Genomic DNA, 18395 nt, shown 5'->3' with positions numbered 1-18395 from the left:
ACTTATTTTACGCATGCCTTTTCTAAAAACATTTTTAAATTAATAATGTTTTGTTTTATCTAGTTTTGTTTCGTAGCAAACAAAGTGATTTAGTTTGTTTTTGTTTTTTCTTTTCTTTTCTTGTGTCCCTTGCTTTTATTTTTTTATGAGTGCTTTATTCCCTCTTATAATCCGTGAGTTCAGACTATTCTGAACTTACGAAGATATATCGACACTTCAGTCCTAGCATTTTTGCATCCTCAACACAAGTATTGCAGATTAGCCAGTGTTACCAGATCCCAGCAGCCAAAGCACAACAGTTCTGCCAGCGTTCTTAATTTTCAGCTCATGTTCATTGTCGTCATCAACACCACTGGCATCAGCCGTAATAGATTGGCCCATAGCCTCATCGCTATTTGCAGATCCCATCGATTCCACTAGCATTTTCTATTTTCAGCCTTAAGCCTCGTAAATCCAAGCACCTACAACAAGATCCCATCAACATCAAAACACCAATATAAACTCTTCAGTACTTGGATTACATCGTTCTCTTTTAGCAATCATTGAGTATACTTTTTTTTGGTAGTCAAATTCTTTGTAGTGGGTCATTGCAATTTGCAGCTTGGCCTTGTTGCAGCTTTTTTGAGTAAGTTCAGACCTTTAATATAGTATTTTAGTCTTTGCCTTAATGTCGATGCAAGCAATCGTTAAGACCAACCACTCTTCTCCGACAGTGTCGTACATCCCTCGGACGCCTTGTTTTTTGGTTGTGCAATATTTTTTAGCTTATACTTTAATTCTCTCTCTCTCTCTCTCTAAAATGTAAAGGGAAGATATAGATTTTTATTTTAACTTGTTTGCATCGTTGTGAAGATGTTCGTGGACCACGCTGTTGTGTAATGGATACGAGGGCAATAATACAACATGCAGCTTGCTGTGGGCTAGATAGAAAAACAAACTTGAGAATTGCTCCTCCGATGGCTAGAGTAGCTTCCTTCACTTGGATTACAACAATTTCAAGGTAAGTCTCTCTCTCTCTCTCTCTCTCTCTCTCTCTCTCTCTCACAACACACACACACACACACACACACACACACACACAGTTGGTCACTATACTTAGCTTGGGTTGCTTCATCTTGGACACTCTTTTCGGATTCACCCCTGTTTAACTAGGAATCACTTACGGGTTAATGCCTAAATCTGTAACTGGCTTGACCTAAGGCTTGCCTGTGCCATGGTTGTTAGTAATGCTGTCTTGTGGGTGATTGCCTTGCGTGAGTTCCTCAGATTGAATGGGACTTACGTTGCTGTTGATCATTTTATGACTAGTGGGTCCAACTTATCAAGTTTAGTGGGGCTCTCAAAAATCCCCGGCCAGTATGGAATTTGTAGCTAAGTTTTGCCTTGAGTGTAACTTGGTCACTTCATCCAGCTGGGATTGCTTCATCGAGCTACACACACATTTACACTTATGTTGCTGATGGTTATAATGTCTTGTGGGTGATTACCTTGAGTCTCTATCTTGCACTTTTCTCTATGGGAGTGACTGGTGGTGTCTGCTATGCGTAAATGAGCTGATGAATATAAGATCTTGTAGGTGTTTACCATGTGTCGATACTTAGTATTTTTCTAAATGGATGTAACAGTGGGTGATTACCAATAGTCTTTTCTTATCACTAATCTCCATGGGTATTTCTGTCTCATGCTATGCCTATTGGAGTTGATGGCTACATTGTCTTGTGGGTGATTTTTGGACCTCCTATCACACACACACACACACACACACACACACTCTTATGGCAGTGTAAAATAACCTTTTTTGGCATGGCACTCTCAATATAAGGCTGTAATTTTATTGATGGTTTTGGTTTTTTCTCTGCTTGGTGGGACCTCACCCCTTGGAATTTGATTTGCTTTGGTGGGAACCGCCCCTCCACCACCCGATGTTATTGTGGTGTATACGTGGCCTCTGGTCAAGCATTAAAACGCCCCCTCTTCTCCAACGTTGAATTTTCCAGCACCCTCGCTTCGATTGCAGCCCTTGTGTGCATACCATTGCTTCAATATTCACCTGTGTGTGTGTGTGTGTGTGTGTGTGTGTGTGTGTGTGTGTGTGTGTGTCCCCTGTCCCAGCCTGTAGCGCAGTTGATGAGCTGGCTCTGGTCCCTCTCCGTCTATTGAATTGACGCTACTCCTTCCCACCCTTACTTGGTGTACCCGAGCTTGCTACCAACCTAGGTTCCCGCCCTTTGGTGCCGAATGGCCTCCCCTCTAAGCACTACTAAACGAGGATGCCCGAGGTTGCTTGGGATTTGTGTCCAGCTGGAATCGGCTTTCAACCTATTGTTAGCATCTATATTACAGGTAAGGAGTTTGTTCCCTCACTTAGCCTTGCAATATTATTTAAATTGAATGAATATGGTGATTTGCTGTGCATCTTTTCATCTTGCAATTTTAAGAAAGTGAGTGGCTGTGGCAATGGTTCTCTACTTTTTTTTTAAAGAGAAAAAGATCCTTCCATTAGTTACAAAATCTGCCTATAGGGCTACAATCGCCTCTATGAGAGAGGACCACATCTACCATAGGGGAGGCTCTCCCAATGAAAACAAACAACATATGTACAACGAGGGCTAAATCAAGGGATGGGAGGAGGGAAAAACCACACAGGTGAACGGTAGTGCCATTTGGGCTCACCCCGGACCATCGTGAAGAAAGGCACAGGGGAGGCCAGATTCGTAGGAACGCCTCTCTGCGCTCCCGCATGTGGTCGGAGCTGCCCTAAAGTCTCTCGAACTGTCCCTTGGGAGTATGTATCAACTCCAGCCAAAGGTCACGAACAGTATTCGGCGGTGGGACAGGGCGAGCCTCGAAGATGCGGAAGCAGTGTGTCCGCCAAATGAACCAGTGTGTCAGGCCACAAACGAGCTTCCAACACACCTCTCTCTCACTGCACCACTCCTGGGGGGTAAGCTCTGTAGCAGACTGGAGTGTAGGTCGACCCCCGTGGATCACTATCATCTTGCTGGTGGAAGATAGCTCAAACTATAGTGCAGGGCCCGTGAGGGTGGACCAAGCTGTTGCCCCCGAAGTGTTGTGGCACATGCTCTGCACCTCTCTGATGCCCTGCAGCTGGATGCTCTGTATCTTCTTTGGCAATCCTGAGAACTGAAGCCAGTCGCCTAGAGTGCGTGCTGGACCCTCTGCCATGGGACCCCAGGAAATATGAGGCTTACTACCAACCAAGTGGCCTCTCTGAGTGCTAACCAGGGGGTTCCAAACCTGTCTCAAGCGCTCCTCTGTACCATCTAGGGCCTCCCGCATGAGGCACTCGAGCTCTAAGCCGTTGAAGCAAAAACTCCTTCGAGGGCTCCTTCCCTAAAAGCAGTCCTCTGACAACAAACTTCCCAAGAAGGGATCTGCTCTGGTGTGTTGGATCTATGATCCCCAACCCCCCCTGAGAACATGGTAGAGTGATGACATGCCACGCTACTCTGGCCCGAGCTAGTTGGGTGTCACGCCTTGACCAAAGAAAGTTCTTGATCAGCCTCTCTAATTGGTTGATACAGGAGCTCGAAAAGATCCAACAAGATGTAATGTACCACATAGTAGTCAACAACACCTGGTTGGCCACTACAACTCTGCCTGCCAAAGAGAGTCGTGCCCAACTCCAATGTAGCAACTTCCTCCCGATGGATAGGAGGAGGGGAGCAATTTGCTGCTCTGGAGACAAGTCGAGGCCAACTTGACAGCCCAATGCAGTCCTTGGGGGAATCCATCTAAAGCCCTCACCTGGCAACCAATCAGGTGTAGGAGCACTGTCAACCCAGAAAGCCACTATCTTCCTCCAGTTGATCAGTGCGCCTGATGCACAACAAAACGTCTCTAGAGCCTTCTCACACCTGTGTAGGTTGGCCTCTTGGCCCTCCAAGTACAGAGCTGAGTCGTCGGCAAACTCAACATCCAGTAGCTCATCGCTCCAAATAGGGAGCGCTAAGCCATGCAGACCAACCTATTGTGAAACTAAAAATCTACTTATCGCCTTAGCATAGAACAAAAAGAGGAAAGGGGCTAGAGGGCAACCCTGTCTGACCAAACGTGTGAGCATGAACGGGTTCCCTCTACCTTCTGCCAAAAGCACGTGACTGTGTGCACATCTGCAGAGAGCTGACAGACCTCTGATCCAAGCGTTTGAGAAACCCATCCTGTGTAAAGTGCCCTCCAAGAAGTCCCAGTCAACTTTGTCGTAAGCCTTCTCAAAATCGAGAAGAAGAATCCTCACCTCGGAGGTGCGCAAGGCAGACGCCTCCCAAAAAGTGAAGATGTTGTCAAGGATACTGTGCTCCTTGACAAAACGTGTCTGGGTCCCATGTATAATGTTCTCTAGAAGTGGTTGAATCCTCAAGCTCAGGGCCTTGGCCAGAATTTTGTAGGCTGAGTTGAGGATGGTGATGGGCCACCACTGTTGAATCTCGTCCAAGGAGCCTCCCTCCTTGGGAATGAGGTAGATCAAGCCCTCACTCATGCTGTCAGGCATCTCTCCTGTGTGCAAGATGTACTGAAAAGCGCTGCAAAGATCTGAGCCAAGCAAGTCCTAGTACTCCAAGAAAAAACTGGGAGTCAAACCATCCTCACTAGGACAACTACCTCGGGGAAGTGCTCTGAGGGCCTCATGGAGCTCCTCTAGTTGTAGAGGTAGCTCAAGCCTCTGGCGCATCTCCTCAGTCACAAGACAAGGCATCTGTGGCCAAACCTGCTCTTTGCATGCTGCTCTCTGCATGCATCCTGACGCTCTGACTGAGGCTCTGCTGACAGCAAGTCACAATAAAAGTTAGTAGCAACTGCACGCATATTCTCTGGCTCTGAAGCAACTGACCCGTCGGGTCTCCTCAATTGGCTGACATCGGTGTGCGCATGATGGGGTCCCACTGTCTCAAAGAACGCCCCAGTCACTCTGTCATTCACCTGGGTCCATTGAGATGCTTGTTGATGGAAAGCAAACTCATGGTGCTGCTCCTATATGCTGGCTAGCTCCCGACGAGCCTGCTACAACTGCTCCTCCAACCAAGGACTGTCTGGGTGTTCTCCTGCATCCTCTGCAAGGAAGCAACGCTTCATCGGAAACGCTTCTCCTACTCCCTCGCTGCAGCCAGGCAAGTCGTAGACTCCTGGAGGTAGAAGCAACTAAGCTGAGCAAGTCCAAAGGCCACTCTGTCAACAGGGGAGTCCTGCGTATCCAAGCCCTCTGTCCAAAGAGCCACCACTCGCTCTCTGAGCTCTGAGTCCAACAAGATCCTCTCAAGGATGCGTAGCATCGTGCTCCCCCTCCTCTGTCTATCTGTCATAGTGAGGATCACTGGTGCATGGTCCGAAAAAGGTGTCCCAGCCAAAATGCAAACAGATCCACCCATGTCACAGATGTGGTCACTGGCGTATAAGCGATCTACGAAGATAGATTCACTCCTCCCACATTGTGGTCCGAGCGAGAGAAGGCTATGCTGTCTGGGGACCTCACAAAGCTGCAATGCTGCCAAACATTTGAAAACCTGAAGGTCATACATAACCTCTCCCAAGCTGCCAACTCAGCCCCATGCACAATAGCATGGCTACCTCCAATCCTGTCAGAGGGGTCCTCCAACATGTTGAAGTCACTCCCAATGCACCATTTCTCTGCATGCGACAGGGACTCTACAATGTGAGACCGAAACTCTGCACGTGCACTTGACACATTGGGCGCATAGATGTTCAGGAAGCCCATGAGGCAACCCTGAACCTGCATAGTAATCCACTGAGCCTTGCCAGGCACAATAATACCTCTGCCCACAATGGCCTGCTGCCAAGAGTCCGCAATAGTCATACATACCCCTCCCTGGATACCAATAGGTACCAATGCAGCTGACCAAAATGTCTCATATCGACCACGCAAAAGCTGACGGTTGTCTAATGCGGGTCTCACAAAGATGATGCTCCTGCGATCAATCTCTCCGCCCACAAGGCATCGCTAAAGCTCCTAACACAATCGACTCCGTTGGCACTGAAATTGGGGCCCACCTCATCCTTGCACGTTCCATGAGACAATCCTCATGGAGTATGAGAAAGAACCGATGCTGCAATAGTAGCTAACCGCGCTATCTTCGAGGTTGGCTTGGATGGGGAATAATCCGCATCCGAGCGTCATCGAGATAGGCGTGACTGCAAAGACTATCTAGCCCAAGCCCAAGAAGAGCGTGCTGTACGCACGGCAACATCTTGTGTCTAGGAGTCCTCATGTATGTATACATAGCATGGTGGGCTCTGCGTGTCAGCAAAGAAGTGTACCACAATGTGTCCACATCCTACGGTGTTTGGAGGTGTCACTGAGAACTTGGCCAACGGCCACAAAGTGTGTACCAGATTTGTAAACCCCAGGTCTCCCGTGTGGTGAGAGAACTCGAGGGCCTGTGCCTGCAGCCAATCTATCACTGAGTCTAGAGTCCACTCAGACTGGTCCCTGCCACATAAGGGAAAAGAGAATCCAACTGTTGTGTCCAAGGCCTCTATCCATCTAGCTGCAAGGAACAGTACATGAACTCTGAAACAAGCCGCCTCAAAGTTTGGTGAAGAGTCGTCGAGAAACCGTGTGAAGTCGTAGGCAAAGAAGTCCCACCTACGATGGATGTCGAAGCTCGTCAATCCACAAGGAAGTGCTGCAAAGGGAGACGTTTGCACCAGAAGGGGGGTTCGCAAGAAAGGCTGTCCCTCTCTTGCTGAGCGACTTGTGGAAAATGTGTCATTGCGCTGCCAAGAGATCTCCTAGTAGTCGAGGAAGGTCCTGTCCCATGGGCCGGCTGTGGGGTAGGAGCGGGAGGAGATGTGGAAGCAAGGGGGCTAGTGGGTGGGGATTTGGGGGGGAGAGGGGGGGGCGGCGGCGGAGGAAGGCTCGGGGGAGGAGGGCCTGTCGATGGTGAGGCTGAGGTGGAGGGTGGAGCTCGGGTCTCGTCCTACTGAAGAGGGTCGAAACGGTTCCTTGTGGGAACCCATTGCTACTGGTGTGGAGCTTGGTTACCACTTGGAGGGCCAGGCTGATGTGGTAGCCTTAGGAGACTGAGGTTGAGTCTGAGGTGAAGGTCGGGGCCTTCTCCATGGAGAGGCCTTTGCAAGATGGCCCATCTGTTGACAAATGAAACACTTTGGCGGAGCTAACCACCACTCACCCGAGGTAGTAGAATGATCTTCAAGAGGGTCTGGGTGTCCCGAACCAGAACACATATTGTGGGTATGCCAGCTGCCTTGGCAACTACAGAGGCTGCCGTGTGAGGTGTCTCCAGAACAGTCCCAATCTCTGAGCCAATCCTGGTCAGGAGCGGAAGGTACTCTCTCCTCAGGTTGGGGAAGCAGATTGAGATGGGAAGGTCTGCCTCCTCGACAAAACATCGGTAGTTGGGTCGAAACCATGGTGCCTGTCACGAGGACGTGGCAACTGCTAACCTTAGTTGTTGTTTTCTTTCCAATGATTTTTGTTTAATTTTTGAGACCCTCTTTTTGAAGTTGCAAATGGTCGGACATTGTATGGCCGATATGAACGGTAGTTTCACCCGCAGACGGGAAGTTGGTCGGCACTGGAACTCGTAAAGTAAAAGGATGTCTAGGCTCAGTTCAAGATCATGTAGGTACCCCCGTCGCACTTAGCAAGTTGATGGATACTAGAAAGTGAACTCAATAAAGGTACAATGTCAAGGTGGGGTCACCAAAGGAAAGTACTCGACAGCTGGGCTACATTGCATTTTTGGATGCGGTCCCAGTGAGAATTGATGATTATATAACCAGTGGGAGTCCAACGGAAGCATCCCCTAAAATTTAGGGAACTGCTATTTTGGGCCATGAAATCTGTTCGTGTCATTAGCTTCAGAATGACAAGGGAAACATTTTATTACTCTTTTGCAAAGTCAACTGATGCACCAGTTGAGAGATTTTTAAGCAGGAAGCCAATGCGGGGAAATTGCATGCATGAGTGCCAAGTGGTACTTTTTGGCCAATTTACCAAGTTTGGGAGAATAGAACTCGTAACTGACTTTTTGGAGCAGTTTTTGAGGCCGATAACTGTGATTTTCAGCCATTTCTCTCCATTTTTGAGCTTCCCATGACTTTACCTAGGACCAAGGAGCTCATTTTCAACATTGAAAGGCATCAGATTCGTGTTTACAGGGCTGTTTTGCTGCGTTTTCAGCGATACACAGGTTTTGGCAGCCATGGAAATCTTCCCCTTTTTGCATCTATGTGTTCACAAAAGCATTACAGGTCAAGCGCAGAAGAAGGGGCGCTCGATTTATGCTGGGGGGATGCTTCATTGAGAACCTGTCACAGGTTAAGAGCTATGGAGTGCTTCCTTCCCACTCTATGTACAGTGTGGTGCTAGGAGTGATGCCCTGCACACTACACACTGCTCTCTCTTCCCCCTACGTGCAGTTATGTGATGCCCCACAAGAGGGCTTTTCATTTGACTTATGTACAGCCGTGTGGTTTCGTGCTTTTGTGTTGAGGTAATAGCCTCCTTGAGCAGGAACAGGGGTAGCTAATTGCTACTCCAAAGCAGGCACCGGTGAGGGTCATAACCTCATCGTATAGTTGCGTTTTCAGCACTGTGTATGGGCTGTAATTTGACTGTTTTTCAGCCATACGGACGCCAGAACCATTGGGAACAGTGCCCTTTTGACAGAGGACAACTCGGGGATTGTTTAGGGCTGAAAACAGGGCAAAAACCAGTAAATACAGAATGCTGAATTTACTGTTTTTGGGCAGGATTCAGAGGGTTTATGCCAGTGGAAGTGAGTTCCACCAGGGGAATTGGTTTCGCGTAAGTTTTGGGGCTGTTATGCTACTGAAATTTGGCCAAAACAGGTCGTATCTAGCTGGATACAGGTGAAGAATTCCCAGGACTCTACTTTGTAATTTACTCTCTCAAAGTATAAAGAAATACCGAAAGGGGCGCCAATTTTGGGGCCTACAGGTTGTCGGCGTCTGCTCTGAGCATTCTAGCTTCCGAGCCGTGTGTGTGCATAAGTGTTAAGGTTCCCTTTGCAAAGTGCTTTGTGTGTGTGTCTAAAGTAAAGTAAAGAATTTCGGGTGAAAGCCAAAGCCTACCACCCCACAGGCCGGTTTCAGTGCCACTGTTGAAAATGAGCTCGAATTGCTCAATTGGCGAGGGGGCTCATCACAATGACCTTGGACGCCATCTTGGGGGTCTCAACCCTATTTGGTAGTAGCCACGTCTGAGAAGCTGAACGTTGAGGATGGAGCACGGGGGAGCGCCGGGGAGAGGGGGGGGGGGTGTGCTGGAGCGAGTGGGCAGCGCGAGGGGCTAGAGCGAGAGAGAGAAGGGAGAGGGGGGGGGGGGGGGGGGGGGGGGACATCAGCAGCGAGCAGTCTCTTTTTTTGCTAAACCTGATGAGGAGGATTGTGCAGCGTTATTTGATGACAATAAAAAGTATCTACACTCTGGGTGGCCTTTTCATGATGCTGTAATGGGGCTTCTTAATAAGCCTGAGAAATGCTGACATAAGTGATAGATTTATACTAAACCTCTTGCAGCTCATCTGGCTTCGCTTGGGGAGAATTACGTTATTTCCCCCGGAAGGGATCGGATTCAAAATATCAGCATAGGAAGGGGAGCATTATCTTCCCATCCGCCTATGCTGAGCACTCAAGTATTGGGATACAACTTCACCGAGGAACTTCGCCACAGGCATGTGCCTTGCGGTTCCGTCCCTCGAGTGCGGGTCACAGCGTACCCAGAAGGGCATCCGCTTCCCGCGAGCCTCCCCACGAAGGAGGATAATGGTCCTTTCTTCAGGGTCCAACGAAGGGTCGATTGCGTTGAAGGTGGAGTTGAATCTGTCTAGCCATCTCCTCCCCAAGGGGGTCAACCATCTAAAAGGGGTTGGAAGGTGCAAAAGGGAGACACCACCAACCTCAACGGACGCCACTTGTGAGTCGACGCCCTTCCAAGCGGGTATGACATTTCCTAAGGGAAAACCGTCGAGTTACAAAGGCAGTTTAGTGAGGTGAGCGATAAGTTACCTGGAGGAGGCAACTCCAAAGGGAAGACCGAAGCAAGTCCCGCAGTACCTGGGCCTCTGAACAGAGGTACTTGGTCGTTGTCATGCCCAAATCAAGTTGGCGAAATGGCTCTCTCAAGGAAATAGTCATGGCGCGAAGAGTGTAGATAAGTCTGGCCTAGTGACAAAAGCGTTTGCCTTCGGTTTCTGGGTGCATAGTCGTGGTCGTTCTTCTTGTATACTTTTCTTGTGTATGAGGGGAGCGGCCGGGTGTGCCCTACCTGACTCCGAAAACAAAACAAAAAAATTAAACCTGTTAATGAAGATTGTGTAGTGTTATTATTGGTTACTATTGATGGGACCTGCAAATTGTCAAATGAATATGATTTTTTTAAAAACCTGTGCTACTGATTTTATTGGTTATTGTGGGATTATATGGCTAGTTGATGGTTGTAGCCATGATCAGTTTTCATCAAAAGCTATTGGTGACTTCTTATGGCAATGGTATCTTAGCCGAATTACTGGTATATGCTCCGGTTTACTAAAACTGTGTGACCTTCCTACCTACCTTTCATTTCCGTGAATACTTCTTTGCTTTTGATAACCAAAGGCAGTTATAAACCCACTTTTGTATACTTGATTGACGTAATGATGGTTACATGCTTTGACTGTCCAAACAAATGTCTATAGATGAAATTTTAAACTTGAAACATCTGATGTAAATAGTGCTCGACATAGATGTTTTTGGCACTATCAAAATTTTGTATCGCCATTTTAACCTTGGGGTTGAATCTAGTTGTCTTTAGCGTGATGATTTGACCGTTTAAGGGGATTATTGGTCCTCCCTCTTTGCCCACTTAAATCATAGTGCTTGTCTACTTAACTATTAGGTCATCTTTCAAAATCTTGAGCATTGGTAATAAACTTTACATGAAATTGTATTTCAAAACCTGGTGCTGACCTATCTTGGGCTTAGCAAAATACTGGACTCAACAAGTTGGGGAGAATGAACAAAATTTATAAATCGTGAGCATAATTTGGTTACTTAGATTGAATATTTCTCAAGCCATTTGTTGTGTGAAGTTTGATTTCTAGGATTAAGTTTTTAAGATGTCTCATCCTTTTTTTGCTTAAAGTTGAGTACTTGTTTTAAGTCAAGTAAGTTGCGTAAACTTATTTTACACATGCCTTTTTTAAGTTAATAATGTTTTGTTTTATCTAGTTTTGTTTCGTAGCAAACAAAGTGATTTAGTTTGTTTGTTTGTTTGTTTTTGTTTTTCTTTTCTCTTTTTTTCTTGTGTCCCTTGCGTTTATAGTTTTATGAGTGCTTTACTCCCTCTTATAATTCGTGAGTTCAGACTATTTTGAACTTATGAAGGTATATTGTTTATATAGATGCAGATGAGAATTCTGTCTTTACTTAAGAGTTTTTTGGCTTTGCTGCTGTCAAACTTTGAGGAACCTTGTTGACTCAACTTGGATAATCTCCACAACTCTATAATTTTTTGTATAGGATCATTGGAATGATGTCTCATTCTTATTATATTGTAAGAAAATGAATCTAAGATTGAGTCGTTTTTGTACAAATCTCTATCCAGTCATCTAAAGCCAGTTGTTTTTTGAACGTTATGTTCTTTTGTGCATATGTAACACAAATCTTTGTCTAATCATCTAAAGCCAGTTGTCTTTTGAACGATATGTTCTTTTGTGTATATGTATTAAGTTTAATACTACAAAACACACACACACACACACACACACACACACACACACACACACACACAAAGTGTGCGACATAATATCAAGATGTAAGTTGGTGTTATTTTGCAAACCAGCAGCGTGTCTTTGTGGACAGTTGCGATTGTGGCAAGACGGGGTTTATGGTATTCTTAGCAATACCTCGTGCCCATTGATTTGCTCACCCAAACCCAACTTTTGTGTTTTGAGGCAGCATTGGATTGCTTAGCCTGGTGGTTGTTCATCGTAGAGTTGCTCTTAGTTTGAGTGTCACCTTGTTGGCTACAAGCTCATTCCATCATAGTGGCAGATTGCCGTGCAACCATGGCTTGAACAGGAACCTCAGTCCTCAGCAATGGGGTGCTGCCAGCATTGCCTTGTTTTTCATCATGCGTTGGAAACTTGGAGCAAAGGGCACATACTTCAGGTAGAATAGGAGTGTCAACAAGAAGACACTTGGTAGCAGTATGTAGTGCTTTTCTTTTTTGGCAAGAAAAGGGGTTGTATTCTGTGTACAAAAGAGACCTCTGGAGATGCTCAATGGTCTATCACACAGAGGAAGTACAAAAGCGAGATAACAAAGTCTAGGCTATGTAAACATCAAGGTGGTGTGTATGAGGAGTGTAAAATGAACCATTAGAAAGGTGCACGGGGACATGTGGTGGGTACGATCCCAAGAAGCAGTACGTCCCGTAGTATGTTTTAAGAGTTTCGTCTAGATATATGGGCAACAACCTGCGTGGTGAACTTTTTCTTTACAATTTTGCTGCAGCCAGCAATTGGGTTAGGGTGGTGTTGGTGGAAGACCAAGAACTTTTGGCTTCTAAAATTTGTGACTAGAGAGCGACGCATTCTGCCATTCAAATGCTTTCTTGAATGTGCTTCTCTGTCAGTTTGTGCACTTCAACTAGGGTGGTGTTGGTGGAAGACCAAGCACTTTTGGCTTCTAAAATTTGTGACTAGAGAGCGACGCATTCTGCCATTCAAATGCTTTCTTGAATGTTCTTCTCTGTCAGTTTGTGCACTTCAACCTGTGCTCGCAGCTGCAGATCTATTGCTGGTCGTTGATCAGCACCGAGTGAGCATGGAGTGCAGCATTATCAGATGGAGGTTGACAAGCTGCACTTCTGCATAACGCTGGAAAACCTCACTCATGGCATCAAAGCCATGGAAGTACTCTTTTTACAGATCACCCATGCCTTTTGTCGCTAGCAATGCAGGTTCTGACTGAGGCATGAGAGCTGTAAAAGTCGTTGAAACAGGGGCAGGCATGCCGAATGTTGTGGTGAAGGGCCAATAGTAGCAACAGAAATAGGGTTGCGTTGTGGTTGAGAGCACTGTGCACACTAAACAAGGGGAAAGCACAAAGGGTTGCAGGCCTAGCAGAGGCCAGCAAAGATTATGATAGAGGCTTGATGTTTAGTGAAAATGGTGCTGCAGGAATCAGCTTTATGTTGAGGAGGCAATATTGAAGTAGCTGTTTGAAGGTAGGCATCAACACAATCAGTTGAGCACAAGATCGAACATCAATAGACAAGTCAGGAAGGCATGTGCCATCCCGTCTAGCTGAGGTGACTAGAGGTGGTGGCAAAAGTTGTTAAGAGTTTAGGCATCTCTCTGGATTCGTCCAGTTGGTCCTAGTTTCTCCTCAGGGACAGGTGTTAGGGAGTGAGGGCTGTTGTGTGGCTGTGCCAGGCCAGTGTGAGGTAGGTTTCTCATGTCGGGTTGTGTTTAGACATGTTAAGCCTTGGGTTTTGGCTTGGTTCCATGGCCATTCTGTCTTTTGCAGTCTTAGGGTATTTATACTTAGGTGGCTCAATGATCTCCCAGAGCCCTAGGGGCCATTTTGCCTCTTCTTCTAGATTTTCTCCCCTATTGGTATTTATTTCCATGTCGTGGAGGGTTAGGGGCTGGTGCCTATATATAAGGACCAGGAGTTACTTCCAGGGGCATGTATGCAGCCTAGTGGGGCGCGCTATGTGTGGGCTGTTTCTAGCCTACTGGTGGCTGTTTTCGTGGTCTTCTCCCGTTTCTTTAAAACAACAAACATAGAGTGGTGGCCCTTGCTCCATAAGAGCAAGTGAGCTTGATGGCCGAGGTGGAACGGCTTCATGCCATCTCGGTCATTTCACAAGATCGTTGATAACGCTGGCTGGTCTTGATGGCTGAAAACGCTAAGGAATTCTGCCGGTCTTACTGAGAAGGTGCACTGCAAGTGTAGGAACTTCTGTTGCCTCTTCTGCCAAAAAGTGCTAGCGCTAGGTTTCTTTTATAGAGCTTAGCAAAGTTGCCCTACCCAGTTTCCCAACAAAGTCACTTATTAATAATAAGTGAAAAATGGATAAAATAGGGAATATGGGTTCTGTTCACTATAAAATGCTCATGATGGGTTTTGACTGTAATGCTGATGATCATGCTGTGTGCAACCAAAGGATATGCAACTACTCTAAGTGCTTGGACATGCACAGCCTGCTCACAGGCTCACAAAGGTACTGGAACACTTCCTAAGCTGACCTGAACCCTAGACATGAAGTAGCTTGTCCAAATGCATATAGGGTTAGATGTGCACGTGACATCCCCTCCTTTTCAAAGAGAGGTACTGGTACCGAATTGTATGGTGTCGAGGGAGAGTGCCAAGAATGTCTGGGATCTTGGAAAGGACTCTTCTCCGGCCCACTATGATGTGTGGGTCATGCAATACTTGAACTTCATAAAGGTTTGCAACGCTTGCTTCTTTGGGCCGCACCGAAAGCGACACAAAGGGATCTGTGGCTGCTTCAATGTTCCAACTTTGGCTATGGAGGTTGGTCCACCTTCTTCAAGAATCTCCGAGGAGGAAAATTCTTGAAACCACTTCCAACACAAAATCATGAACATACCCATTCCATGTAGAGTGATTGGAAAAATACTATGCTTCCTAAATGACTGTGCATGCAATTGAGATGAGCCAAGTGACTGAGTGTCAAACTGTTCATCAAACACACGGAAAAAATGGGGTCGAATCTTGACTTATGATCTAAATCTATCAACTGTGGCAAATCATAATGGAAATGCCGATGCTTGATGGTCAATCTTTCTTGTCCTCTTTCTGAGACTGTGTCATGCCACGAAGAGACATGGAATGTGAATTCCTTGAATGCAAACTTTTCTTCTTTTCGATAGTGATCCGCATACATCCGTGCTCATTCATGAGTGAATCATGTGCATCGTACAATACGGCATGCCTATGAAAAGGGAACACGTAAAGACTGTGACGAAAATACAAGAAACGGTCACGAATGAAACACTCGAACAATTTGTGCTGACTAATCATGCGAACACAAAATACTTCCTGAGTGATTTCTTTGGACCTTGACTTTAGAGCCAAGATCGGTTCTGCGTAATTGAGTGTATCTGCAATGAGGTTATAGCTTCATTGGAAAAACCATAATCTAAACCATCCTCCTTGTGAACAATCACATCTTTATCATGCAAATCATCATCCTTGTGAATAATCACATCTGTATCATGCAAAACATGTGTGTCGTGCTTTGGAGAAGAAAAGACTGAGAGAGTCTCCATCTCCTGTGTCTTTTCAAACTTCGCCTGCACATTAGAGATGAGAGGTAAAGAATGAACAACTGCCTCTCCACGAATGACAATGGGAGAGTCACTTTTGGCATTGAAAGTGAGAGTATTGTTCGCCTAATCAATGAGAGGGCTATGCTCATGAAACCATCGAATGCCTAGAATCATATCACATCCTGAAAGAGAAGACACTACAAATTTTCTGCAGAAGGACGCTTGTTGAACAGTACGACACATCAAGGCACTCTCGTGTAATGAGAGAGTCCATACAGGGAGCGAAGCCCAACACCTCGAGAGGAGATGTCTTGCTAACCTCCAAGCGGGCTCTTTCGACAAGAGAGTCACCAATCACATCATGCATACTACCAGAATCAAACAAGACCACCATGTGTTCACCATTCACATGACCATAACACTTCATGAGAGACTAATCAATGAGAGGATCATGAGAAACTTGGGACACACAAGTGTTCTCATTTATTTCATAAACAAAGAATGTGGGTTCTTTAGGTTCGTTAGATTCAACCTTAGGACATGTTTTCTTTATATGACCCTTGTTGTGACTGTGATAACAACGACCTTCCTTAGAATAAAGGAGTTGTTCTTTTGCCATTATGTATCCTCCTATGATTCCTTGTGCAACTTTTTTATCGTTGAGCTTAGGTTTAGCAAGTGTGTTAGCTTTACCCTTATATTCATTTTGAGTGTTCTTTTTCGAAAGACTAGAGGAAGATTGGCTAGAAGAGTTACCATTCTTACCATTCTTACCGTTCTGAGGAGTCTGAGAGGGACTGTGAGAAGACTTGTTCTCCTTAAGCTTTCCCTTGTTGTGCTTCATCTCTTGGGAGAGAGCAATTGATATCACCTTGTTGAGATCCACGGGGTCGAAGACTTCTACATCAAACTTGATATATTTGTCCAACCCTAAAAGGAATGCCTCTTTGCGCTCATCATCCGAGTTGCGTAATTGGGTGCCGAGTTGCAAAACACGGTTAGAAAAAGACATGACTGGCATGCTGTTTTGCTTGAGATTGCGCCAATCTTCTTTCAACCGTGCTAGGTATTGAGGAGGCATAAACTGCGCCTTGAGCTTGTCTTGGAGGTCGGCCCAATTGAAGGAAAGGGGCATGCCTTCTTCGGCTTCCTCTAGGTGCACGGTCAACTGTGCCTCTTGCCATGCGTGATACCAAGGTACATGGCTGTCGTCAAAACCTTGCTATTCCCGGTCTTCTTAGTTGTCGCAAAATAAGCATTAAATTGATGCAACCAAGAATGAATAACACTAGTGAAACCGACCCGTGGGGTGGTAGGCGTTGGCTTTCACCCGAAATTCTTTACTTTAGACACACACAGAGTACTTTGCAAAGGTAACCTGTAACGGGAATTAACACTTAATCACACACACGGCTCGGAAGCTAGAATGCTCCGAGCAGACGCCGACAATGTAGGCCCCAAAATTGGCGCCCCTTTCGGTATTTCTTTATTGTTTAGGAGGGTAAATTACAAAGAAGAGTCCTGGGAATCCTTTACCAGTATCACACTAGATAGTACCTGATTTGGCCAAATATTGGCAGCATAACAGCCCCAAAACTTGTGCGAAACCAATTCCCCTGTTGGAACTCACTTCCATTGGCATAAACCCTTTGATTCCTGCCCAAAAACAGTAAATTCAGCATGCTGTATTTACTGGTTTTTGCCCTGTTTTCAGCCCCAAACAGTCCTCTAACTGTCCTCTGCCAGTGGGGCACGAATCCCAATGTTCTGGCGTCCGTATGGCTGAAAAACAATCAATTTACAGTGCATACACAGCGCTGAAAACGCTCCTGTACGGTGAGGTTATGACCCTCACCGGTGCCTGCTTTGGAGTAGCAGTTAGCTACCCTTGTTCCTGCTCAAGGAGGCTCTTGCCTCAGCACAAAAGCATGAATCCACACAACTGTACATCAGTCAAATGAAGAGCCCTCTTGTGGGGCATCACATAACTGCACGTAGGGGGGGGAGAGAGCAGTGTGTAGCGTGCAGGGCATCACTCCTAGCACCACACTGTACATGGGAGGGAAAGAAAGCACTCCATAGCTCTTAACCCGTGACAGGTTCTCAATGAAGCATCCCCTTAGCATAAATCGAGCGCCCGCTCTGCTGCCCTTGACCTGTAATGCTTTTGTGAACAAATAGATGCAAAAAGGGGAAGATTTCCATGGCTGCCAAAACCTGCGTATTGCTGAAAACGCAGCAAAACAGTCCCTATAAACACGCATCTGATGCCTTCCAATGCTAAAAATGAGCTCCGTGGACCTAGGCAAAGTCATGGGAAGCTCAAAAATGGAGAGAAATGACTGAAAATCAGAGTTAACAGCCTCCAAAACTGCTCCAAAAAGTCAGTTACGAGTTTTTGTTCTCCCAGACTTCGTAAATTGACCAAAGTGCCACTTGGCTTTTTGCTTAAAAATCTCGCAACTGGCGCATCAGTTGACTTTGCAGCAGAGTAATAAAATGTTCCCCTGGTCATACCGAGGGTAATGACGCGAACACATTTCATGGCCCAAAATAGCAGTTCCCTAAATTTTAGGAGATGCTTCTGTTGGGCTCCCACTGGTCATCTGACCATCTATCCTCATTGGGACCGACTTTCTGTTAATGATCCCATCTTGACTTTATGCCTTTATTGAGTTCACTTCCTAGTATCCACCAACTTGCTAAGTGCGACGGGGGGACCTACATGATCTTGCACTGAGCCTAGACATCCTCTGACTATAGGAATTCCAGTACCGACTAACTTCCCGTCTGCGGGTGAAACTACCGTTCACATTGGCCATACAATGTCCGACCATGTAACTTCAAAAAGAGGGTCTCAAAAATAAAACAAAAATCATTGGAAAGAAACCAACAACTAAGGTTAGCGGTTGCCACGTCCTCATGACAACTAGCATCCATCTTATCGTCATACTTACTGAATCTCAACTTCTCAGTGATGGGATTGTCGGAGTCCGAATCTCTACTTGTGCTACTTGATGAACTACCAACATCTTTGACCGGATCGAGCTTCGAGGTAAGTACCTGTAGGACCAACTCTTGCATGCG

The 18395-nt window shown here is 46.1% G+C and overlaps 1 protein-coding gene across 2 annotated transcripts in view; it reads left to right on the top strand.

Annotated features, from left to right (window-relative positions):
• The first annotated feature begins 510 nt into the window (after positions 1 to 510).
• LOC147446739 (RNA-binding (RRM/RBD/RNP motifs) family protein) overlaps positions 511 to 18395 on the top strand; it is a 39793-nt gene continuing 21908 nt past the window's right edge. Inside the window, exons 1-2 of one of the 2 annotated variants that reach the window (XM_086525920.1) lie at positions 511 to 625; positions 853 to 1000. In XM_086525920.1, coding sequence (XP_086382046.1) covers positions 879 to 1000 — 122 coding nt within the window. In that variant the 5' untranslated portion in view covers positions 511 to 625; positions 853 to 878. Of the gene's footprint in view, positions 746 to 852; positions 1001 to 18395 lie in introns of both variants that reach the window. The other variant, XM_086525919.1, reaches the window with a different exon arrangement.

This window comes from Adiantum capillus-veneris, chromosome 12 (assembly GCF_014529385.1).
Source record: "Adiantum capillus-veneris isolate H3 chromosome 12, ASM1452938v2, whole genome shotgun sequence".
In the NCBI taxonomy this organism is placed as follows: Eukaryota; Viridiplantae; Streptophyta; class Polypodiopsida; order Polypodiales; family Pteridaceae; genus Adiantum; species Adiantum capillus-veneris.
Note: the sequence above shows the minus strand (reverse complement) of the source record. Positions and strands in the feature narration are given on the sequence as shown.